Source organism: Hyperolius riggenbachi, chromosome 4 (genome assembly GCF_040937935.1).
Source record: "Hyperolius riggenbachi isolate aHypRig1 chromosome 4, aHypRig1.pri, whole genome shotgun sequence".
Classification (NCBI taxonomy): domain Eukaryota; kingdom Metazoa; phylum Chordata; class Amphibia; order Anura; family Hyperoliidae; genus Hyperolius; species Hyperolius riggenbachi.
In genome coordinates, this window is record NC_090649.1 from 252012784 (window position 1) to 252034890 (window position 22107).

The window sequence follows — 22107 nt, forward strand, 5'->3', positions numbered from 1 at the left end:
CCCCATGCAGCTGGAGATTGAAAGAGCTATAGAACCAGCACCATCTTGTGGCCAAAAGCATACTGCATTTGTTATCACCACGGATCTCCACAGTCTTTCTACAAACTGCAGTGCTTTGTAGTTTAACCTGTTCTAATGTATACCACTGAAATTTGCTATTCAGTGGACTTTGATGCACCCAGAGCCCCTAACAATCCCAGAGGTCACTATGACTCGCAGCAAGAGGAACTCTCGCCCCCCTGTTAAGCTGGCGGAATTCTATGGAGCGGAGAAGACCCAAGAGAGCTGCTACAAACATAATCTGAGGATGCGCTGCCGCAGCCATGGGGTCACACCACAGAACACAATAAACTTACTAAAGCTAAAGACTCCCTTTCTGTAAACACTAAATTTAAACTCCAGGCAAGGAGAGCAAATTAAATGGCCAGTGTCGGGCTCTGCCGACTCTACACCAAGCAAACCGCTCTCTGGTCATTTTTCTATGAACACTACTTCAGACACTTTCTAAAGGTGGCCATACACTTATAGATTTGCAGCAGGTTTGACCAGCAGATTCCTGTCAGATGCCTGTCAAGTTGAATCTGACAGGATTCTATCTGCTGTGTGCCATACACTAGGAACAGATTTCCAATAGATTTCAGAATGAAATCTATTGAAAATCGATTGAAATGCATTATTGCACCATTCAATCCAATGCAACTCTGTGGGCCATTGATCTGCCAGCAGCCAATCGACCTAGATTTTCCATCCGGACCAATCGGGCAAATGGATCAAAATCAGATGGAAATTGATTGATCTACCAATTGACCATGCTTCCTTCTGCATCGATTCCTAGCTGATTTGATCAGAGCAGTCAAATCGGCTGTCAATCGATGGCTGAATTCGACCAGTGTATGGGGCCCTTAAGTCATGTTTTAACACTAATTTTAAAAAGTCACAATGTTTAAATGAGGTTTGATTTATGAGGTTATAGAGTTCAACATTAACTTTGCCATACCAGTGGGAACAGATTTGCTTGTTCTAATGAAGGACTTAATCTCTCAGCTTGATGATGGTAAAATAAAGTTTTTCCTTTTTTCCTGTAGGTTTCTAAAATATGACAACATCATCTGTTTCTAAGGTATTTGTACTAAATCATATTAAATATTGTGCTTGTTATTTTTATTGTTATTTTTGGTTAAAACCTGATCCCAGGAATAAAATATTTTAGTTATGAATAGTGTGGTAAGGGTTTCCCTGTACAGTCTCTAAGTGAGAGAATATCTGTCACTTCAAGAGTGACACAGCTACAAATAAAACCCTTTGTTTTGTAGAATGGAGAACAATTCTCCAGCTCTCTTTTATTTTAATACACTCAAGTGCTCACACTACTCCATGTTATAAACATGGACGGTCACCTCTAAACATGGAAGGTCACAGCAATCTGATGTACAAACCGCTGTGTCCGTCCCCTCTGTTCTGGTGGTGTCCATCGGACAGCCAAAGGAGACCATAGGGCTTGTTTACACTAGGAGCTGTGGCTGTTTCAGATTCAAATGCAGTTCCCGTTCTGCTGCATAGCCGCAGCCTGGATTGCTAAACTGTGCCATGCACGGCTATAGGGATTCGGCTGCATGCTGCATAAATCTGCAAGCAGGGAAATGCTGCAGATTTGACCCGGATTTGGGCATAGTGGAACTGGGCACTAAGTCACATAGGGCAGGACTTTGTGTTCCGCTGCTTCATTGGACACAGTGGTTACATCCAACACAAACTTGTCTGAGCGGATCCTATAGATTAGGTCTGAAAGATAAATCAAATTTGAACCGAAATCGCCATCACAATTGTGGCAATTATCACAATCACGTATTTTCCACATAGGGGATGTTTGAAGACGTGGCTTCAACCCTCCCCAAAGTCCCGGCGCGTGTGGCCCACAGCGTTGGACATACCTTCCGCTCGAGTCCAACGCTGTCTGTCCTCTATAACCGTCTGCCGGCTCTTGTGCTTGGCAAAACTCCAGGTTCCTATATGTCACATGACATACAGGAAGTATTCCATGCATTAGAGCCTGCAGGAGGTGATGTGGATAGACGGGCATCGCTGGACTCATACTTGAAGCTATGTCCAGAACTGATGCAGCTTGGGGGACAGAGGAGGCACAGAGCGGGCACAGAGAGACACAGGAGACACAGAGGGAGCACAAAGAGAGACCCAGAGGGGGCACAGAGAAAGACACAGAGAGAAACAGAGTGGGCACAGAGATACAAAAGGGGCAAGAGAGAGACCCAGATGAGGCATAAAGAGGCCAAGGCGGCACAAAGAGAGACAGAGGGGGAACAAAGCTTGATTTAAAGAAATCATAAATCGAATCGAAATCGCAATTTCAGACAGAAATCGCTCAATTCAATTGTTTCCTAAAATCGTTCAGGCCTACTATAGATAACATCGGATCCATCGACTTATGTATTTATCTGTTGGATTCCATTTCAGAAAACGGTCCAATTTTGTTCCTAGTGTGAACATAGCCAATTGCAGACCTCTGTAGCTTGTAACATAGCCATTTGCAATTACTGTAATTTCTTTGAAAAATTATAAGGCTAAGATATCCTAGTTATGCGCTCCTCACTTCAAATCACAATAATATCTAATGTAACATCAGATGGTTCGCCTTCTGTTATAACCTGTGTGTGTTTCACAGTCCACTAATCATATATATATAAAGAGACAAACGGCGCTCAACATCCTTTTTAAACACATAAATGTCCAAAAAATTAGTACACTCCTCCAAAGGATCTGCGGAATTCACTTGATCTTCATATGATAAAACAATATACGCTCACCAGAACTCGTGGCCGACCAATTACGATCAGCTTGTCACGTTTATGGCCCAGCCAGTGTATATAGGATTCCTCCCTTTTCCTCAGCTCCTCCACACATGTAAAAGAAGTAAGGTACAGACAAATAGCGTAATCCTGCTTCTCAGCTGCATTCAGGTTTATAACAACAGTGCGTTCCCCACTAGCTGTCTGCCATCACCTGGTGTGTCCTCCACCAGAACAATACTACAAGTCTCTCACCGGATTTATTGCGCTGACCAGCAGGGACCAGCATCAACAGCATATGTTATCAGCCGACGTTCTTACCGAAGTTTAAATCACTTGGCCTAAGACTCAGAGAGATCTCGACATAGCATAATTCCGTTTTATTTATAAAAGTTTAAAAAGTAGTGCACTTACAATCTTCAGAATACAATGCGCATTTTAAAACCAACATGTAGCGTCTTCCGTGCTCCGTAGGCCACACCCTACTAGTTTCGTCACTTGACTCATCAGGGGCTTGGCCTATCGGAGCTTAGAGACGCCATTTATTGTTTTCCCTTACGTGATGCAGCCCAATGCTCCGCATTCATTCGCCGCACGCTACCACCTGACCAAGACTCAATTCTATTGGTCCAAGGTGTGCGCTAAAAACTACACTTCCCAGGATTCAGTCGGGTTGAACTTCCAATGATTCCAAACCCATACTGCGGCGCCCTGCACGTATTTATATACTGTAATCCACTGGACTAATAAAACTAACATATTTAACTTAAAAAATAACTTATAAAATAAATATGCATAAAACTTTATTATAATAAAATTCTCCCGAGCGAAACATATTTTTTTCTTCAACTGAGTTAGTTAGGCAGCTGTAGCTGGAGGAGTTCATAGCGGGCTCAAATTCAACCCCAAAACAATATGTTTGGAGGAAAAATTCAGTACCTAACAGCTCACAAATGGTGCATAGAGCTGCATCACATTTTTTTTTTTACACATTTTATATTACATAATCCATAAACATAGCATAAAACTACAGGGCATTACACTCCATGCAGATACTATTAGAACCAGCCACTTCATATGCATCATCCCTTTTCTTATAAACTATATCCCTTACCACCACCTAATAACCCATATACTCTACCCTTATATAATCCCACCGACATCAAAATAACCAAACAGCATATAATATCCAACATGTGGCCACAGACATTGCTTCAGTGGACATCAATCATCTGCTATGAAACAACTGATGTCCACTTCCACATTCATACCATTAGGGGTAATGATGTAATTTCTTTACCTTTTATCTGACTATGAAGTAGAAAATGTTGTTAGTGATATCCTGCAAAATACGTCACAGAGCACTCTACAGTATAACATTGACCTCATCCAGCACTGTCACACACAATAATTAAGCTATCATAGCATAGACTTTGTGTCTCTTCACGATGGCGCATAATATAAGTACGATAAAACCTTGGATTGCAAGTAAGTTGGTTTAAGAGAAACTCTGACCAAGAATTAAACTTTATCCCAATCAGTAGCTGATACCCCCTTTTACATGAGAAATCTATTCCTTTTCACAAACAGGCCATCAGGGGGCGCTGTATGGCTGATATTGTGGTGAAACCCCTCCCACAAAGAAATTCTTGAGTACGTACTCCTGGCAGTTTCCTGTCTGTGAACCTTGCTGCATTGTGGGAAATAGCTGTTTACAGCTGTTTCCAACTGCCAAAAAAGCATGCAGCAGTTACATCACCTGCCAACAGTAAAAATGTCACCATGTAATAAATGTCAGAATGTAAATCAGGGATGTAAAATATTTTACAATGGGCAAACACTGACTAAATCATTTATACATAATTATTGTAAAAATGAAGCACTTTTTATTACATTATTTTCACTGGAGTTCCTCTGCAAGACAAGCAAACATTTTTTATGAAATTTTGACTTTTTAAGCAAGCAACGTTTTGATATACAAGCACAGAACATATACATGTGTCACGTCATCTCAACTGAGCCGATAGGTCGTCTACCTTTGATGCTGCAGGATTGTACCTAATCTGAGTGTAGGGACTGTACAATGTCACATTTCCATGACATCCTCAAAGGAGGCAAAAGCAACTGTCGTATAAGTATCTTGTTAAAGCCCCACAAAATAAAGGTTGGTGTGAGCCAACAGATAGTAATGATTCGATCTGAGAGAGATCTATCAGCTGCCTGTACACTGCCTGCTGATATCCCGATCTATTTCAGCATGAAATCTTGCGGGAATCGGCCTTGTGACATCGCCTTGCCGCTCCCGGCACTTCCCTCGCAAGAGTAAAATGTGCTCCATGTGTGCATACTTTACCTGTCGGTGTCTGCCGCTGGCGCGGTCCTCCGTCACATACACGTGCCCCACGTGGTTGCTGGCGTATACGCGGGAGCATGTGTGACCTTATCTTCATACACCGTACTCATCTACCACTGGGTCCCTCTAGACATATATTACTGAAAATGTTTCTTACAAGTGAGCATGACCGTGATCAAGCGTGTCCGCTGTCTGCTATGCGCCAGTAAGGGTCACGCAGGCCTAATAGAACAAAGGTGCTCGTGCACTGCCATTTCCTCTGTGCACCAGTGCTTTTGTCTGCTGGACCTGCGTGGCTATACATGTGCATGCAGAGTACGAACACACTTGGCCACAGTTGCACTCGGAAGACACTGAGGGAACCAGCGCTGTAACGGTACAGTGAATTAATATTTGGGAAGCCTCTGGACTATATGCTTTTTTTTTTTCTTTTTATACATTATGATTGCTTTAAGGTCGCCCCATGTGTCACCAGCAGCTCAGAATAAATTCATCCTCTGCCCACTATTGTCAGACAGCTAACATAAGTTGTCACTGTTTGTTCTTCCAGGGCTGCTTTGTGTTTAAGCCAAGTGTAAAGAAGAAAAAAGTGTGTCTTACAGCAGGTAAGTGTACTATGTAAAGCACTAATGGTGGGCAGAAGGCTCTAAGTTACAGGTGTCAAACTCAAGGCCCGCGGACCAATTGCTGCACTCCTTGCCATACTATGAGGCCCCCTGAGGGCTTCAAATGCAAGCAATAAAAGAAATACAGCACATTACCTTCCCATCCAGAAGAGAACACCAGTGACAATGTTTCTAGTCGGGGTACAGCAACTACACACAAGACCCCCACCCAGCGAAATTAGCATAGGGCCCTGTACTCTGATCCTGTGGCTTGTAAAATAAATACACCTCCACATTCCCCCCACCCGACACCACTTGCTCCAGCGATGCGTCGTGTCTCTTCTGCTCATCCTGGCAGTCATAGGCCCTGTGCTTCCATATGTCCTTCCAGTCACGTGACATGGCTCAAGAGCCGGAGGTACGAGGCATAGAGTGTGTCGCTGTCAGGAAGATTAGAGGAGACCTAAAGCAGCACTGGAGCAGATAAATATGAAACTACTTCACTGCCACTCTACAGAAGGGGAGGAGCAGTCCTCTCACAGTCGTTATAGATACTCCACTTAGCTTGAGACAAATTAATAAATGTTAAATCTTGATAAACAATTTGGCCCATGACTTAGACTGCGTTTTAGATTTTGGCGAGGGACGCAGCAGTGCTTATGGGGCTGGAGGAAGCCCCAGGCAAGTATCAAATTTTTCAGTATTTGCATTTCAGGTTTACTTTAAGCTAGTTTTACAGATTTACTTAAAAGGGAGCTCCTGTATTGCTTTGTGTTATCTCCTGCCTGATTTCAGAGGTACAGGACTACCATTAAACTAACAAGTATAAAAGGAATAAATGGTATAAAGCAGAAGACTTTAAAGTTTGAACTAATAAGAAAATTAGGAGAGAAAATATGTCAGCATCATTGAGCTAAGCCCCCACTTTGTGACACGTTTACGATAAAGCAGAAGCATGAAAGCAAAACATAGAGCTACAAGATATTTCTATTCACATATAATACTGTATGTGTTTCCATATTCAGCTGCTTGGTTTACATGTAATAAATCCTAGTGACTTCCAGGTGTTTCTTTTTCAGCTGCACAGGAGATTTATGACCTCTGATTAGTTATGAGTGAGAGATAAGCTGCAGTCCAACTGCAGGAAAACTGTTATCCAGAGATAACCAGACTGGAATTGGAAATATGCATACTTTTTTCTTCATGTTACATTACACCTGAGGTACCCTCTAAGCACATTCCTATGAGGTCCTGATCATTTCGCGTTGCATTGACTGATAATTTGTGCGCACACACACAGTGTGACATGTGAACATTTCACCCATATGTACAGGAACACCCAATTGCTAAGCAGCTATGCTTAGTTATATCAGTTGTTTTGATTGGTCTACAGAAAAATTGATTCCAGTATCAGTGACCCGATCCCCTTGGGAGACATCGCTGCGCCGGGCTGCACAGACCCGAGTCAACTGTGTTGCTAACAACACTTACTATTGCTATGCGAAGGGGCAGAGGGACAACAAATTGGCATGTGCATGGTGGCAGAGGTGTGCACAAAGGAATCGGCCGTCGCTGGGGGTGAGTTGATCCACCGTTGTGGGTCAGGGATTGGGCGCCTCTGTACACATGCATGATCATCTGCTGAGGCGGCCGTTATAGGTTGAGTATGTGTACGAGGCTTAATTATTTTAGCTATAGATCCTGAACAACCACAACCATACAAATCAGATGTTTCTGGCTGAAGTCTAAGTGGATAAGCTGCATGCTTGTTTCAGGTGTAGGATTCAGATGCTACTGATGCCATAAAGATCAACAGGACTGCCAGGCAACTGGTATTGTTGAAAATGAAATAAATGTGGCTTCCCACATAATCCCTTTAAAGTGGACCTGAACTCTTGCACTGGACAGAAGGAAAACATACAGAAATGCTCCCTGTATGTATTTAGAGTTTTTAGCGTGTCTAATTCTCCCTCATTTGTGTTATAAGTTGTAATTTGATCTCTCACCTCTGTCACCTGACTGCCACGGCAGAGAAGCTAGTTTGAAAGCACAGGCTGTTTTCAATATGTCTGCTTCCATGAAAGCAGGAAGTGGAAACGGTGCAGATTTTTTGATTTGTATCAGCTGTAACAAAGAAAAGTTTTCCTGTAAAGGTTATTATGCTGTTGCATATCTTTTAGAGCAGAGAGGAAGTTCTGAGTTCAGGGCCACTTTAAAGCCAGACGAAACAGCTGAGGAAGAATAATTCTGATGAGAAGGTATCATTTGAACAGTGGCCGCTGCTTCCCCTCAGTGCATCGGTGAGCAAGGAGGCTAGTGACACGTCTGTACAGCCCTGAACTGTCGCCTGAGGGATCAAAGCTCAAACCCTCTCAGGCGACAGTCCTTGTATGTGTAGAAGATGCCTGTCTGAGCAAGCAGACAGTGCTTCACCCAACAGTTCACCCTATTTAGTCCAAGCAGTCATTGCTTCTCTGACAGAGTCCTTCCCCCAAGGTAATTGCCAGCAAATGTCTTTTTCCCCTGCTATTACACTGCATAAATGGCCTCATATACTGTAAGTAAAAATATTTAATTGTTTCATGCTAAGTGTTGGAGGGTATCTATTTGCATTGCTGATTTTGAAAAGAGACCCATAGCTATCTATCTATCTACCGTATATACTCGCATATAAGCCGACCCCTCAACTTTTACCCCAGAAAGCAAGAAAAAGCCATTGACTCGCATATAAGCCACCCCCCCCCCCAGTATAAAAAGCCAGATGTGGCCCCAATACAAGGCAGCCCCATTCCCCACAGCCAGGTGTGCCCAACAATGTTAGGCAGACCCCCTTCCCACATTGTGATCAGAGTGTTTAGTAGTGACCTGTTATGCAAAGACAAGCACGTCCAACAAACTTGTCACAATAACACATTTATTACAGCAGACAGATATAGAACAGCAATGGGTGCCTCCCTTGCTATTTAAAACAATAGGGATCAGAATGATTTTCTTCAATGGGATTACCCCCTTCCCCCCAACTATGCCCATGAACCCCCTCCCACCCGAGTACCTCTGTGGCTACCGTATTTACAAATAATTGGCATAATACCGGTAAGTGCAGCGATCCTGCACTCGTATTATTATGCTTTTCAATGTGCAGCTGCTGTACCCCGATATGTCCGTGCCCCTCCCTGCTGGAACGGTACATGCAAATAATTGTTTCCTCCCCGAATCTCTGACTCCTACTCCCATGATTTGCAGAGCTTTCTGCAGTGGAGCGTTCACTTACCGGTCCAGTCCAGGCTGACGTGACCCCTGTAGTGGTGTCGGTGGTTAGAGGAATGCCAGCGTCACATGTCCGGGGCCCCGTAATGCTGTCTGTGGGTAGAGGAGAGCTGAGTATCAGCATCACATCTCCGGGGATTCCCTTCTTCCCTGTGTCTCAAGATGCCACTAGATGGCGTCATAGATATGAGACAGTGAAAGCGTCAGAGAAGAAGGGAATTCCCGGACATGTGATGCTGATACTCAGCCCTCCTCTACCCGCAGACAGCATTACGGGGCCCCGGACACGTGACGCTGGCACTTGGCACTCCTCTACACCATTACGTGGGCTCAGGACTAGACTGGTAAGTGCGGGAAAACTCCACTGCGGAAAGCTCTGCAAATCACAGGGGAGAGGTTCGGGGAGGAATCCGCTCCAGTCGGAGAGGAGGCAGATACGGCAGGGGGGAAAACACTTTTTTTTACATATACCGCTCCAGCGAAGGGGGCACATACCGGAGCGAGGGGGGACACTTTAGCTTAATGACTCGCATATAGGCCGAGACGCCCACTTTTGGGCCACTTTTTTGGGGTAAAAAATTTGGCATATATGCGAGTATATATGGTATCTATCTAGCTATCCAGGGCCGGATTTCTGCAAAGGCCACAAAGGCCACGGTCTAGGGCGGAAAAACATCAGAAGGATTAAAGGGCGGCAGGACCTTAGAGAGATAAGAGGCTGCATGTCAAAATAAATAATTTCTCCTGCTCCGAAGCCGCCCCAGCTTTGCTGCACACACAGTCAGAATTCCAGAGCTCCGTGTATTTTCCTTACTTCGTGGTGTGCGATGAGACAGTGCTATCTCCTGAACATACAAGCTTCAGTTTAATGCCAGAGGTGTAGAGAAACATGGATCACAATGTAGACACAATTTCTGATCCAGTAAGAGAAACATTTTAACAGAATTATTTCCACTTTACAACTCAAGCTGGGCTAAACAATGTATTGCTGGTCAGACTCTGTTAATGACTTGAGCCATTCCTTCTTCTCTCTCCCCCTGGATTGTAAATCTTAAACAGAAAGATAAGGTTTTTTTTTCCTTAGAGAGATTTATGACAGCCCCTTCTAAGCTAAATCTTAACCCCTTGCTGGCTCATTTTAGAGGCAGCAGTACTGTCTGCAGTAGTATGAGATAGACAACTTCTCTATAATTATAATTGCAAATGTACTGTTGTATACTTTTGTATTGTTACATTCTGTTTTGTATACCAAAAGTAATAACATACACTAAAGATTAAAAAAAATATATATTTGTACCGTGTTGGCAAACAGTAAAAAAAACACCTGTGAAAGAATCAGTACAATAAATACTATAAAAGAAATGCAACAGATCTGTGATTACAGAAGAGCAGAGAGGGAGATGAACGCCACTCTGCTACTTCATGCCTGGTACACACCATGCAATTTGCCATCAGATAGATCGGTTCGAATTGATTATTTCTGACAGGTCTAATCTGATTTCTGATCATTTTTCTAATCGACTTTGTATAAGTGATCGGAAAATCGATTCAACCCATCTATCTGGTGCGTACAGGCATTAGGGACTCACTGCGCTAACAGGAAAAACAATCATTCATAATTTTTCAGAGAGAAAACATTCATAGGTATACACGAGTCACTAAAACGGGCATTTCCTCCTGCAAACAAGTGATCATTAAGGCTCATACACACATCAGACTATAGTCTTTGGAAAATGAAAGATCACAGACCAATCTTACCACCCTTCATGTAGTATGAGAGCCATACCTTCACAGTCTTTTCTATGGAGCTGAACTCCCCATCAGAAAAAAATCTTTGCAAGATGCTGCACACACAGATGCTGTACAGACACAAAAGATCAGTATCTGCAAAAGATCTGTCCCTGCCAAAAATCCATTCCTGCAAATTGCATTCATAGTCTATGAGATCTGCAGATCATCATACAGGCCTGGTGCACACCAAAAACCGCTAGCAGATCCGCAAAATGCTAGCAGATTTTGAAACGCTTTTTCTTCTTTTTCTGTAGCGTTTCAGCTAGCAATTTGCGGTTTTGGGAAGCGTTTTTGGTGTAGTAGATTTCATGTATTGTTACAGTAAAGCTGTTACTGAACAGCTACTGTAACAAAAACGCCGGCAAACCGCTCTGATGTGCCGTTTTTCAGAGCGGTTTGCGTTTTTCCTATACTTTACATTGAGGCAGAAACGCCTCCGCAATCCAAAATCTGCAGCAGCCCGGGAGTATGCGTTTCTGCAAAACGCCTCCCGCTCTGGTGTGCACCAGCCCATTGAAATACATTACCCTAGCGGATCCGCACCCACAAGCGGATCGCAAACCGCAGCCGGTCCGCTCTGGTGTGCACTAGGCCACACACCTTGTTTAACTGACATTCATCTGCATTGATCTTTTGCAGGAACAGATCTTTTGCAGATACTGATCTTTTGTGTCTGTACAGCATCTTTGTGTTCAGCATCTTGCAAAGATTTCTGTCTGGGGAGTTCAGCTCCATAGAAAAGACTGTGTAGAGTATGGCTCTCATACTACATGGAAGGGGGTAGAATTGGTCTGTCATCTTTCATTTTCCAAAGACTATGGTCTGATGTGTGTATGCACCCTGAGTGTGTGTGTGTGGGGGGGGGGGGGGGGGGGGGGCGGTTGGTGGTACCGGGCCTAGGGCACTGGGAAGTCCAAATCTGGCCCTGTAGCTATCTATCTATCTTATTGCCTTTGTAGGGATGCACATAGCTAGGATTGCTACATGTCTTAATGTAGCTTCTCTCTTATGTCACTGTTAAATTTAATTGCCTCTCTTCCTTCCAGCTGACTATTTTAATGAAGGTCTTAAGGATTCAGAAGATGGCAGGAAGCGGTTTGAGAGCTGCCAGTTGCTATGGCAGCAGATGAAATTACAGACAGAGGTCAGTGGTATCCATTATTACATAAAGTATATTAGTTTTGTTCTTGATAAACCCTTGACTTTTCTTCGACCTTTTGAAAGCACGATAAAAGTTGCCTCTGGTAAAATTGCAGCAAATGTCACACTTTTCATTGTTAAGCAACACTCAAAACTTTAAGTATTTTTTTGAAGTGAGATAAACATATTTACCATAAGTTTTCCATGATCTCATTGCTGAGGACTTAAAGTGCACCTGCTCTGTTAGACGAATAACATGATGTGGAAGAAGTGCAGAGAACAAGCAGGGTTTATCATGCTCTCAGCAGGTGTTATTTAAAGTATCCCTCTCACCGTCAGACGTCCAGTTTGTCTGCACTACTTTTCTGAAATCTACAACAAAACATTTGTAAAGCGTTTTTCTCCTGTAGGACCCAAAGTGCATAAGCTTGTCTTACATCCGTACATAGTGATGTATTACAGGGAAAAAAGTTATGTGATCATAAATGCCAGTCTAAACAGTTGGCTTTTTAGTTTTGATTGAAACACCTCAAGGATTGGAGCTGTCTTATGTGTGACAAGAAGTTCCAAAGGGTAGGGGCAGCATGAAAGAAGACTCTGGTTCCAAAGGTTTTTATTTGGATTCTGGGGTGGTCAATAACTTGTAGGAAACAGGATTCGGTCCCTAGAGTGACAATTCTATGCATGAGGACATACAGACACATCTCTATCCATCAGCTACAGCCAAGCAAAATATATAGACTGTGGTCGAGGGAGCAGGAACCATAGTATGATGCACAACAGAGGAGCTTCCAGTGGGCAAGGTAAGAAGGGGAACGTCGAGCTCAACCGTTGTACTCATCTGAATATTTAAATATTCTCAAGGGGTGTCTGAGCTCCATCTATCATGTGTACAAGGCTTTATATCTGAGGTATGGCTACTGACTGATAAGCTGTGTTAAATTATGTTGCTCAGTAAAAGCTAAATATGCACTCCTTGATTTTCCCGACAGATTCAATCATTATGAATCTGCCAGACATGGATACTGCAATGCGGCTGCCTGATCATATTTTTGATCTATTTCTGTCTGAAGTCAATCAAAACTATTGAATGTGCAGGCTGGAAAGATCTTGCTTGAAAGGGGGTGTTTGGGTGTGGTGGGTGGTAGTGTCATTTTGAATTCAGGGCCCTCATCTAAAATCTATGCTAGAATGTAGTATTGTCATTATTTAGACATTTTTTCTTTAAAATAAACTTTTTTTAAAAACATACCGTACAGATGTTTCAATTTATTGACATTTATTTTAATTATTGAAACTCACCAGTAGCTACTGCATTTCCCACCCTAGGCTTATACTGGAGTCAAGCACTTTTTCCTGGTTTGTTAGGTAAAACTAGGTACTTTGGCCCGATCCAATTCACCTTTTCTCATGGGACATAATTTGTTCATCTTCTGTTTAAAATAACTGTCAAAATTATTCCAAGTATTTTCTTGCTTGCTGGTGGCTTAAAGTGTACCAGAGCTGAGAAAATATAAAAGTATAATACATACCTGGGGCTTCCTCCAGCCCCATGCGCACGGATCACTCCCACACCGATGTCCTCAGTCTTCTTCCTCTTTGATACCAGGCCACGTAACTTCAGTCAGTCGCAGCCAGTCTGAACAAGAGTATGTGCATATGTACAATGTTCAGTAAAAACATGTCTGATATCCAAAGTCTTCCCCATTGTCCTAAAACATTATATGTATGTATATTTTTATTTCACTCAGCACCTGCAAGAGGAAGTCAACAAAAAGCTTTTTGACAGCCTGATATGCTTCCTGAGGAAGTCTCAGTCAGATTTCAATGATGAAAGCAGTAACTGGAGTTCCAGAGTGAGATCTAGTGAAATCCCTACTGCTGCTCTGCTCCTTGGTATGTTAGTCTTTTTCTTATACTGCTTTGCCGGCTACTTCTCTGAATTAATATGTTTTTCCAGCCACAGAAATGGAACAGAACAGCTTTGAGTGTGTTCAGGCAGAAATCATACATTCTATTACTATTATCCATAATTGTTTCAATTAAACTCTGAATTGTAAGCTTGGTGTAACGATCGGTGAAACACAGAGGGGGTCTGATTACCGGTGAACTGCAGTATCACCGAGAATACAGAATATACCCGATTATTGGTGATCTGCAGTATCACCGATAATCAGATATATCTACTAACCTCTGGACACCAAGATAACAAGTGAGTGTTTAGATGCAACAGTATACTTTGAGTACTTCTCCAGAAGTAGGTTCCTTCCTCTAGCCTAGACTCTCCAGGAGGGAGGAGCTAGGCTGAGGGGAGGAAGGACAGAGCGTGAGTGACACCCAGAGAAGGGGTGACACTAACAGTTCTGGGAACTGCCTCTAACAGTAAGGCCAGTTCTCGAGGTCGGACAAGCCAGGTCGTAAACACACGGACAGATAAAGTACAGATTCAGAAGGCAGGGGGCGGAGTCAAGGTACAGGCAGGGTTCGGCAACAGGGTATCAGATATATCGAGGTACAAAATCAGGAGGCAGAAGCAGAGTCTAAGGACGAGCCGGGGTTCGGCAACAGAGTATCGGAAAGGCAAGGTACAAAATCAGAGTTCAGGAGGATAGTCAGACAGGCAAAGGGTCATAACAGATAATCACAATCAAACTAGTACTTTAAGCTATCAACAGAATCTAGCTAAGTGTAGGATTACAGCTCCAGCTGGTCCCGGCACACTTAAGGATCTGACTACAGGTCTGAGTGCTCCCACGTATGTGTTCGCAACGCCAGACAACCAGCAACTGAACAGCCAGCAGTATATATGCACAGGCAGCTCTCCAGCACCACCCTAAGTGCTGGACCAATGAGGAGTGGAGGAAGAGTCAGCTGACCAGCCTGGTCAGCTGACTCACTTCTAGCTGACATATAAACCCTGCCTGAGTGCACGCGCGTCACTCTAAAGCTAGAGGGACTACGTGTCCCAGCCACACCGGTACCGCTCTGCGGTGTCTCCGAAGTGGGGCCATGCGCGCTCCGCCATGCCTTGCACAGAGACAGCTGCCTCACACTGAGAGGAGGCGGCTGCCTCTCCGTGCTCTGTCATACCGTGCGCGGAAAGAGCCGCCTCCCGCTGATTCATGGCGGCGGCTCTTCCGCGCTTCTTCACAGTACCCCCCCCCCCGAGGAGTGGACTCCGGACAACTCCTACCAGGTTTCTTGGGATGTAGGTTGTGAAACTCCTTCCTTAATTCGTCCGCATGCATGCGGCTCCCAGGTACCCATTACCTCTCTTCAATGCCATACCCTTTCCAATGCACCAGATATTGTACTGAGTTCTGTACAATGCGTGAATCTAAAATTTTCTCTACCTCGTATTCAGGTCGTTCATTTACCATCACAGGAGGAGGAGGAGTGGGGCCCACATGAACTGCTGGTTTAAGCAGGGATACGTGAAAGGACCTCACCCCACGCATGCTGGCGGGAAGATCAACGGAATAAGTAACGTTGTTGATCTTCTTAGCTACCAAGAACGGACCCACAAACCTGGGACCCAGTTTATCTGAGGGTTGTCTCAGGGTCAAGTGGCGTGTGGACACCCAGACCAAGTCTCCTGGCTGGAACTTCCACTCCGAGCGTCTCTTGTCAGCCTGACCTTTTTGACTCTGGAATGCCCTTTCCAAATTACTCTTCACCGTCCCCAGATGTCTTTAAATGCCCTCTGCCAGGCTTCCAGGGTTGGAAATGGAGAAGAGGCAACTGGCAAGGGGGAGAATTTGGGCGACCTCCCTGTCACAATCTGGAACGGAGAAAAACCAGAAGAAGAACTCTTCAAATTGTTCTGTGCGAACTCTGCGAAGGCCAGAAATTTTACCCAGTCGTTCTGTGCCTCCGCAACATAACATCTTAAGAACTGCTCTAAAGACTGATTAATCCGTTCAGTCTGTCCATTGGTCTGTGGGTGGTAGCCTGACGAGAAAGACAGCTTCATGCCCATCTGATGGCAAAATGCCCTCCAGAATCTAGAGATGAATTGGACTCCCCGATCAGACACTATGTTTTCCGGAATGCCATGCAGCCGGAAAATGTGGATGATAAATAGGTTGGCCAATTCCTGGGCCGAGGGGAGTCCTTTCAAGGGCATGAAATGGGCCATCTTGCTGAAATGGTCGACTACCACCCAAATGACTGACATGCCTTCAGACCTGGGGAGCTCACCCACGAAATCCATGGACAAGTGGGTCCATGGTTCACTCGGGGCGGGCAAAGGCTGTAAGGTACCGACAGGTGCCAGCCGGGAGGGTTTACTCTTTGCACATATTGCACATTCCCTAACAAATTCCTTGCAATCAACTGACAGGGAAGGCCACCAGGCACATCTGGCTACAAGATCTTGTGTTCTGGTGGCTCCGGGATGTCCAGCATTTTTATGTGCATGGAACATTTCTAGGATCTGGAGACGGAAGGGCAAGGGAATGAACATAACCCCTTCAGGCTTCCCTTCCGGGATGTCCTGCTGGAAGGGGCTCAACGTCTCCTTCCAGTCTTCCCAAGTATCAGTTGCAGCCAGCACCAATTTCTGCGGAACAATAGTCTCAGGGACGGAGGGCTGTGCTGTCTCTGGCTCAAAGCACCTGGATAAAGCGTCTGCCTTAAAGAGAATCTGTATTGTTAAAATCGCACAAAAGTAAACATACCAGTGCGTTAGGGGACATCTCCTATTACCCTCTGTCACAATTTCGCCGCTCCTCGCCGCATTAAAAGTGGTTAAAAACAGTTTTAAAAAGTTTGTTTATAAACAAACAAAATGGCCACCAAAACAGGAAGTAGGTTGATGTACAGTATGTCCACACATAGAAAATACATTCATACACAAGCAGGCTGTATACAGCCTTCCTTTTTAATCTCAAGAGATCATTTGTGTGTTTCTTTCCCCCTGCAGCTATCTTCCATTGAAGTGTCAGGCTGTTTCTTACTGCAGAGTGCAGACAGCTCTGCCCGTATGTAATTCCTCAGTATGTGAAAGCCCAGCCAGCTCAGAGGAGGATTTATCCAGCTTGTAAAAGATAAGAGAGAAGAGAGAAGCTGCCCTAATCTAAATAACACACAGGCAGTGTGTAGAGAGGGGCCTGGAGGGGGGAGATGCATCACAGAACCACAACACTGAAGAACTTGGCAGCCTTCCAGAGACAGGCTGACAAGTCTGACAAGAGAGAGATAAGTTGATTTATTACAGAGATGGTGATAGTAGAACGTGCTGCAGTAAGCCAGAACACATTAGAATAGCTTTTGGAACTTGTAGGATGATAAAAAACAGGATGCAATTTTTGTTGCGGAGTCTCTTTAATGTTTTTGCTGCCTGGAGTGTAGGTAATTATGAATCTGAACCTTGTAAAGAATAAAGACCATCGGGCCTGACGGGGACTTAATCTCTTAGCTCCCTCGATGTATTCCAAATTCTTGTGGTCCGTAAAAACCCTGATTATGTGCTCTGCTCCTTCCAGCCAGTGACGCCACTCCAATTTAATGGCCAGGAGCTCTCTGTTGCCTATATCGTAGTTTCTCTCTGCCGGAGAGAACCTACGAGAAAAGTACGCACAGGGGTGTAATTTCCCTGTAACCCTGATTGCTGAGACAGCACAGCCCCTACCCCGATCTCCGAGGCATCGACCTCAACAATGAATGGATAAGCGGTGTCAACATGTCTCGGGATCGGTGCAGAACAAAACAATTCCTTCAAACTAGAGAATGCATTTTGAGCCTCAGGAGACCAGTGGGTAGTATCTGCCCCCTTTTTTGTGAGACTGGTAAGGGGTGCAATGATCATGGAGTACCCTTTTATAAACCACCTATAGTAATTTGCAAAACCCAGGAATCTCTGGAGGGCTTTCAGGCCCACAGGTTGCGGCCATTCTAGGACAGCTGTGACTTTAGCAGGATCCATTGACAAACCTGAGGTAGAAATCACATACCCCAGAAACGTGACGGATGTCACCTCAAAAATACATTTTTCTAACTTGGCATACAGCATATTTTGCCTCAGTTTGTTCAGCACAAATTTGACATGGACCCTGTGCTCGGAGAGGTTGTTGGAGTAGATTAGTATATCATCAAGGTATACAAGCACAAATCTACCCAACACCTCCCTGAATACCTCGTTGATTAATTCCTGGAAGACGGCTGGCGCATTGCACAACCCGAAGGGCATCACTAAGTACTCGTAATGCCTGTCGGGCGTGTTGAAGGCCGTCTTCCATTCATCGCCCTTTCTAATGCGGATCAGGTTGTATGCACCCCTCAGATCTAATTTTGAGAAGATCTTAGCGTCTGTGACCTGCGTAAATAAATCGTCTATCAGTGGTAACGGATAACGATTCTTCACCGTGATTTTATTCAGGCCACGGTAATCGATGCAAGGTCGAAGACCTCCGTTTTTTTTCTTAACAAAAAAGAGACCGGCCCCCGCAGGCGACCGGGAGGGGCGAATGAACCCTTTGGCTAGATTGTCACGGATATACTCCTGCATAGCCACTTTCTCTGGTCCCGACAAATTATACAGGTGACCCCTAGGGGGCATACAACCGGCACGGAGATCGATGGGGCAATCGAAAGGGCGATGAGGAGGTAACCTATCAGCAGCCTTGGGACAGAATACATCCGAGAATTCGGAGTATTGCTCGGGAACACCCTCCACATGAACCTTGGTCTGACGTAATGTCACTCTCCCTAGACACTGCTGGGAACAGAAGTCTGACCAACTGGTTAATTGTCCTGTAGCCCAATCAACCTGTGGCGAATTAAGCTGTAGCCAGGGCATACCTAGGACAATTGTGGAGGTAGTCATATGTAACACAAAAAAACTTAAACTCTCCCTGTGCAGTACCCCAGTAATGACTTCCACCTCTGGTGTCTGAGACAGCGGACGGTCCCTTTGTAGTGGGGAGTCGTCCACGGCAGTAACCTGGATAGGTGGTTTTACTGGGGTGAGGGGAATGCCCAACTTCTCTGCAAACTCGGTACTCATAAAATTAGCCGCGGAGCCTGAATCAACAAAGGCCTCCGTGGCTACAGATTTGTCCCCCCATGTAATCGTACAGGGGAGGAGCAAACATTTTTCTTTTAGGGGTGTGAGTTGAGCGCCTAGGGTGTCACCCCTTACAACTCCTAGGCGGTAGCGTTTCCCGTCTTATTCTTATTCGGCTTAATGGGACAGTCTCGTACCCTATGCCCCCCTTCACCACAGTACAAACATAACTGTTCAGACATTCTCCGTCTTCTCTCCACTTGGGTTAACTTAGACCGACCGATCTGCATCGGCTCAGGTGGAGGTAAGACCGGAGACGATGAGACAGAGGGAGATGGAGTTACTAGGGGTGCAGTAGGAGGTGTTGCGTAAGAAGTCAACCTGACACGATGACTGCCCCTAGTCTGTCTCTGATGGCGTAGCCTACGATTGATTCGAATGGCCGATGAGATGGCCTCATCGACTGTTTTGGGCTCGGGTAGACTTAACATTAGGTCAGAGACCTCGTCCGACAACCCAGACAGAAAGTAATCCAGCAGGGCATAGATGTCAAACCTGGCTGTAACTGACCACCTACGAAATTCGGCCGCGTAATCTTCGACTGGACCCTTGCCTTGCCGTAAAATCTTGAGCTTCCGCTCAGAGGTCGCAGCAAGGTCTGGGTCGTCGTAAATTACTGCCATGGCTTTAAAGAATTCCTCTACCGAGGTCAGAGCTGTGTCTCTAGGGGGCAGGTTATATGCCCAGGTCTGAGAGTCACCAGCCAGTAAAGTTTTGATGAACGTGACTCTCTGGGCCTCAGTACCAGAGGATCGGGGTCTCAATTCAAAATATGATAACACTCTACTCCTAAAATTGCGGAAGTCAGATCTGTGGCCTGAGAACTTCTCTGGGACGGGCATACGTATGTCCATGCTAGGAGGGGACTGCACCTCATCCACTGATGTCTGGAGGGTTCGTACCGACCCTGACAGGGCCTCAATCAATGCTTTGTGTTCACCCAGCACTCGATTGACATTATCCACTGAAGTGGCAAGTTCCCCTAGAGGACCAGTGCGTGGGTCCATTTTGTTATGGTCTGGCGTTCTGTAACGATCGGTGAAACACAGAGAGGGTCTGATTACCGGTAAACTGCAGTATCACCGAGAATACAGAATATACCCGATTATTGGTGATCTGCAGTATCACCGATAATCAGATATATCTACTAACCTCTGGACACCAAGATAACTGTTATGATCATGTCTGCAGCGTTTACTGCTGGCTGCAGTGGTATTGTAACCCAAGCAGTTCTGATGTCATTACATGCATTTTCTTGCATAGTTTGGTTTGCACTTAAACTAGTTGCTGATTCCATCTGCAGTCGCTCTGAAGTTAATGACAGTTTAATATGCTTTTGTGTACACAAACATTGTCTGCTGCAATGGAGGGGCAATCCCTTTCCTGCAGGCTGCATATCATTGTCTGCCTTTTCCTGCTGTCAGCCTGTGATTAATTACCATTCACTTGTGTGGGAATATGCAGGTCTGCTCCCATTGGATGACCTCAGTATAAAGAACTGCTTCCTGCAATGCTTGATGGGCTACCATAGTCTCAGATTCAGTCTGTTACTCTGCCCGTGCCCCACCTCGTTCCTAGTCCGTGTGGACTGCGCTGACTCCTGCGAAGGGGTCAGCGAGTCCTCCTAGTTCTGCTCTTGTTCTAGAAGTTGTTACTCTGCTTGTCTTGTGTCATATATTGGTTCATCGCCAATATATACGCATACTTGCGCATTTTGTTATTTTCTTTGTATTCGTGTTACGTTGATACATCAGTGTCGCTGATATATACGTACACGAACTGTTTATTTCCTGTGTTCAGTTAGTCAGCCTTCCAGCACGTTTTGGTTGTTTGCGCGTATCGTGAGCAACCGTGCTGAGCTAGTATCCTGTTCCTGGTCCTGTTTGTGGATTGCGTTCATCTCTGCGAAGAGATAGCGAATCCTTCTGAGTCCTGTTCCCTGTATTACTCCAGTCTTAGTCAGAGTTCCTGCTTATGTCATATATCGGTTCATTGCCGATATATACATATGTTAGTCAGACGTTACAAATAGTTTCATTGATAGCTGTAATTGTAATACGCTAGGAAATCATACTTATTGTATATTTATCTGTGTTACGTTCATCTATCTTGATCCTGCTATTTCCTGACTATCCTGTCCTGTCTTTGTGAGGCACGCCATTGCTGCAAACGCATTGGCTACCTCATTCCAGTCTGTTTTATTGTGGACGCTTGCTGTCACTAAGTAGTGGCTAGTTAAGCAAGCGTTCATTCTGTCTACCTGTCCTGATCTCCTCAGTCCTGGTTTATGCGCTCAGCGCTACTTTGCGCTGAGACGTTATTACGAAAGTGTTGTTTGTGGCTGTTCGGATCTGCACCGGCTCTGTGCACCACAATCTCCTATTGGAGTCAGTCCTCTCCTCCACTAAACTGGGGATATCCTGATCCCTTGTGCTGGTGTGTGTACCTCCTTCACGTCAGCTTATGTGTTGTATGCTGACTGTGGAGATTACACCTCCAAGTTTAACAATAACAAGTGAGTGTTTAGATGCAACAGTATACTTTGAGTACTTCTCCAGAAGTAGGTTCCTTCCTCTAGCCTAGACTCTCCAGGAGGGAGGAGCTAGGCTGAGGGGAGGAAGGACAGAGCGTGAGTGACACCCAGACAAGGGGTGACACTAACAGGTCTGGGAACTGCCTCTAACAGTAAGGCCAGTTCTCGAGGTCGGACAAGCCAGGTCGTAAACACACGGACAGATAAAGTACAGATTCAGAAGGCGGAGGCGGAGTCAAGGTACAGGCAGGGTTCGGCAACAGGGTATCAGATATATCGAGGTACAAAATCATCAGGCAGAAGCAGAGTCTAAGGACGAGCCGGGGTTCGGCAACAGAGTATCGGAAAGGCAAGGTACAAAATCAGAGTTCAGGAGGATAGTCAGACAGGCAAAGGGTCATAACAGATAATCACAATCAAACTAGTACTTTAAGCTATCAACAGAATCTAGCTAAGTGTAGGATTACAGCTCCAGCTGGTCCCGGCACACTTAAGGATCTGACTACAGGTCTGAGTGCTACCACGTATGTGTTCGCAACGCCAGACAA

General features: G+C 44.9%; 1 protein-coding gene across 1 annotated transcript in view; it reads left to right on the plus strand.

The window, feature by feature from the left end:
- Nucleotides 1-22107, plus strand: part of ORC3 (origin recognition complex subunit 3) — a 149045-nt gene that overhangs the window by 3614 nt on the left and 123324 nt on the right. The window contains exons 2-5 of the mRNA XM_068231129.1: nt 1086-1120; nt 5708-5762; nt 11867-11964; nt 13712-13856. Coding sequence (XP_068087230.1) covers nt 1097-1120; nt 5708-5762; nt 11867-11964; nt 13712-13856 — 322 coding nt within the window. The 5' untranslated portion in view covers nt 1086-1096. The remainder of the gene's footprint in view (nt 1-1085; nt 1121-5707; nt 5763-11866; nt 11965-13711; nt 13857-22107) is intronic.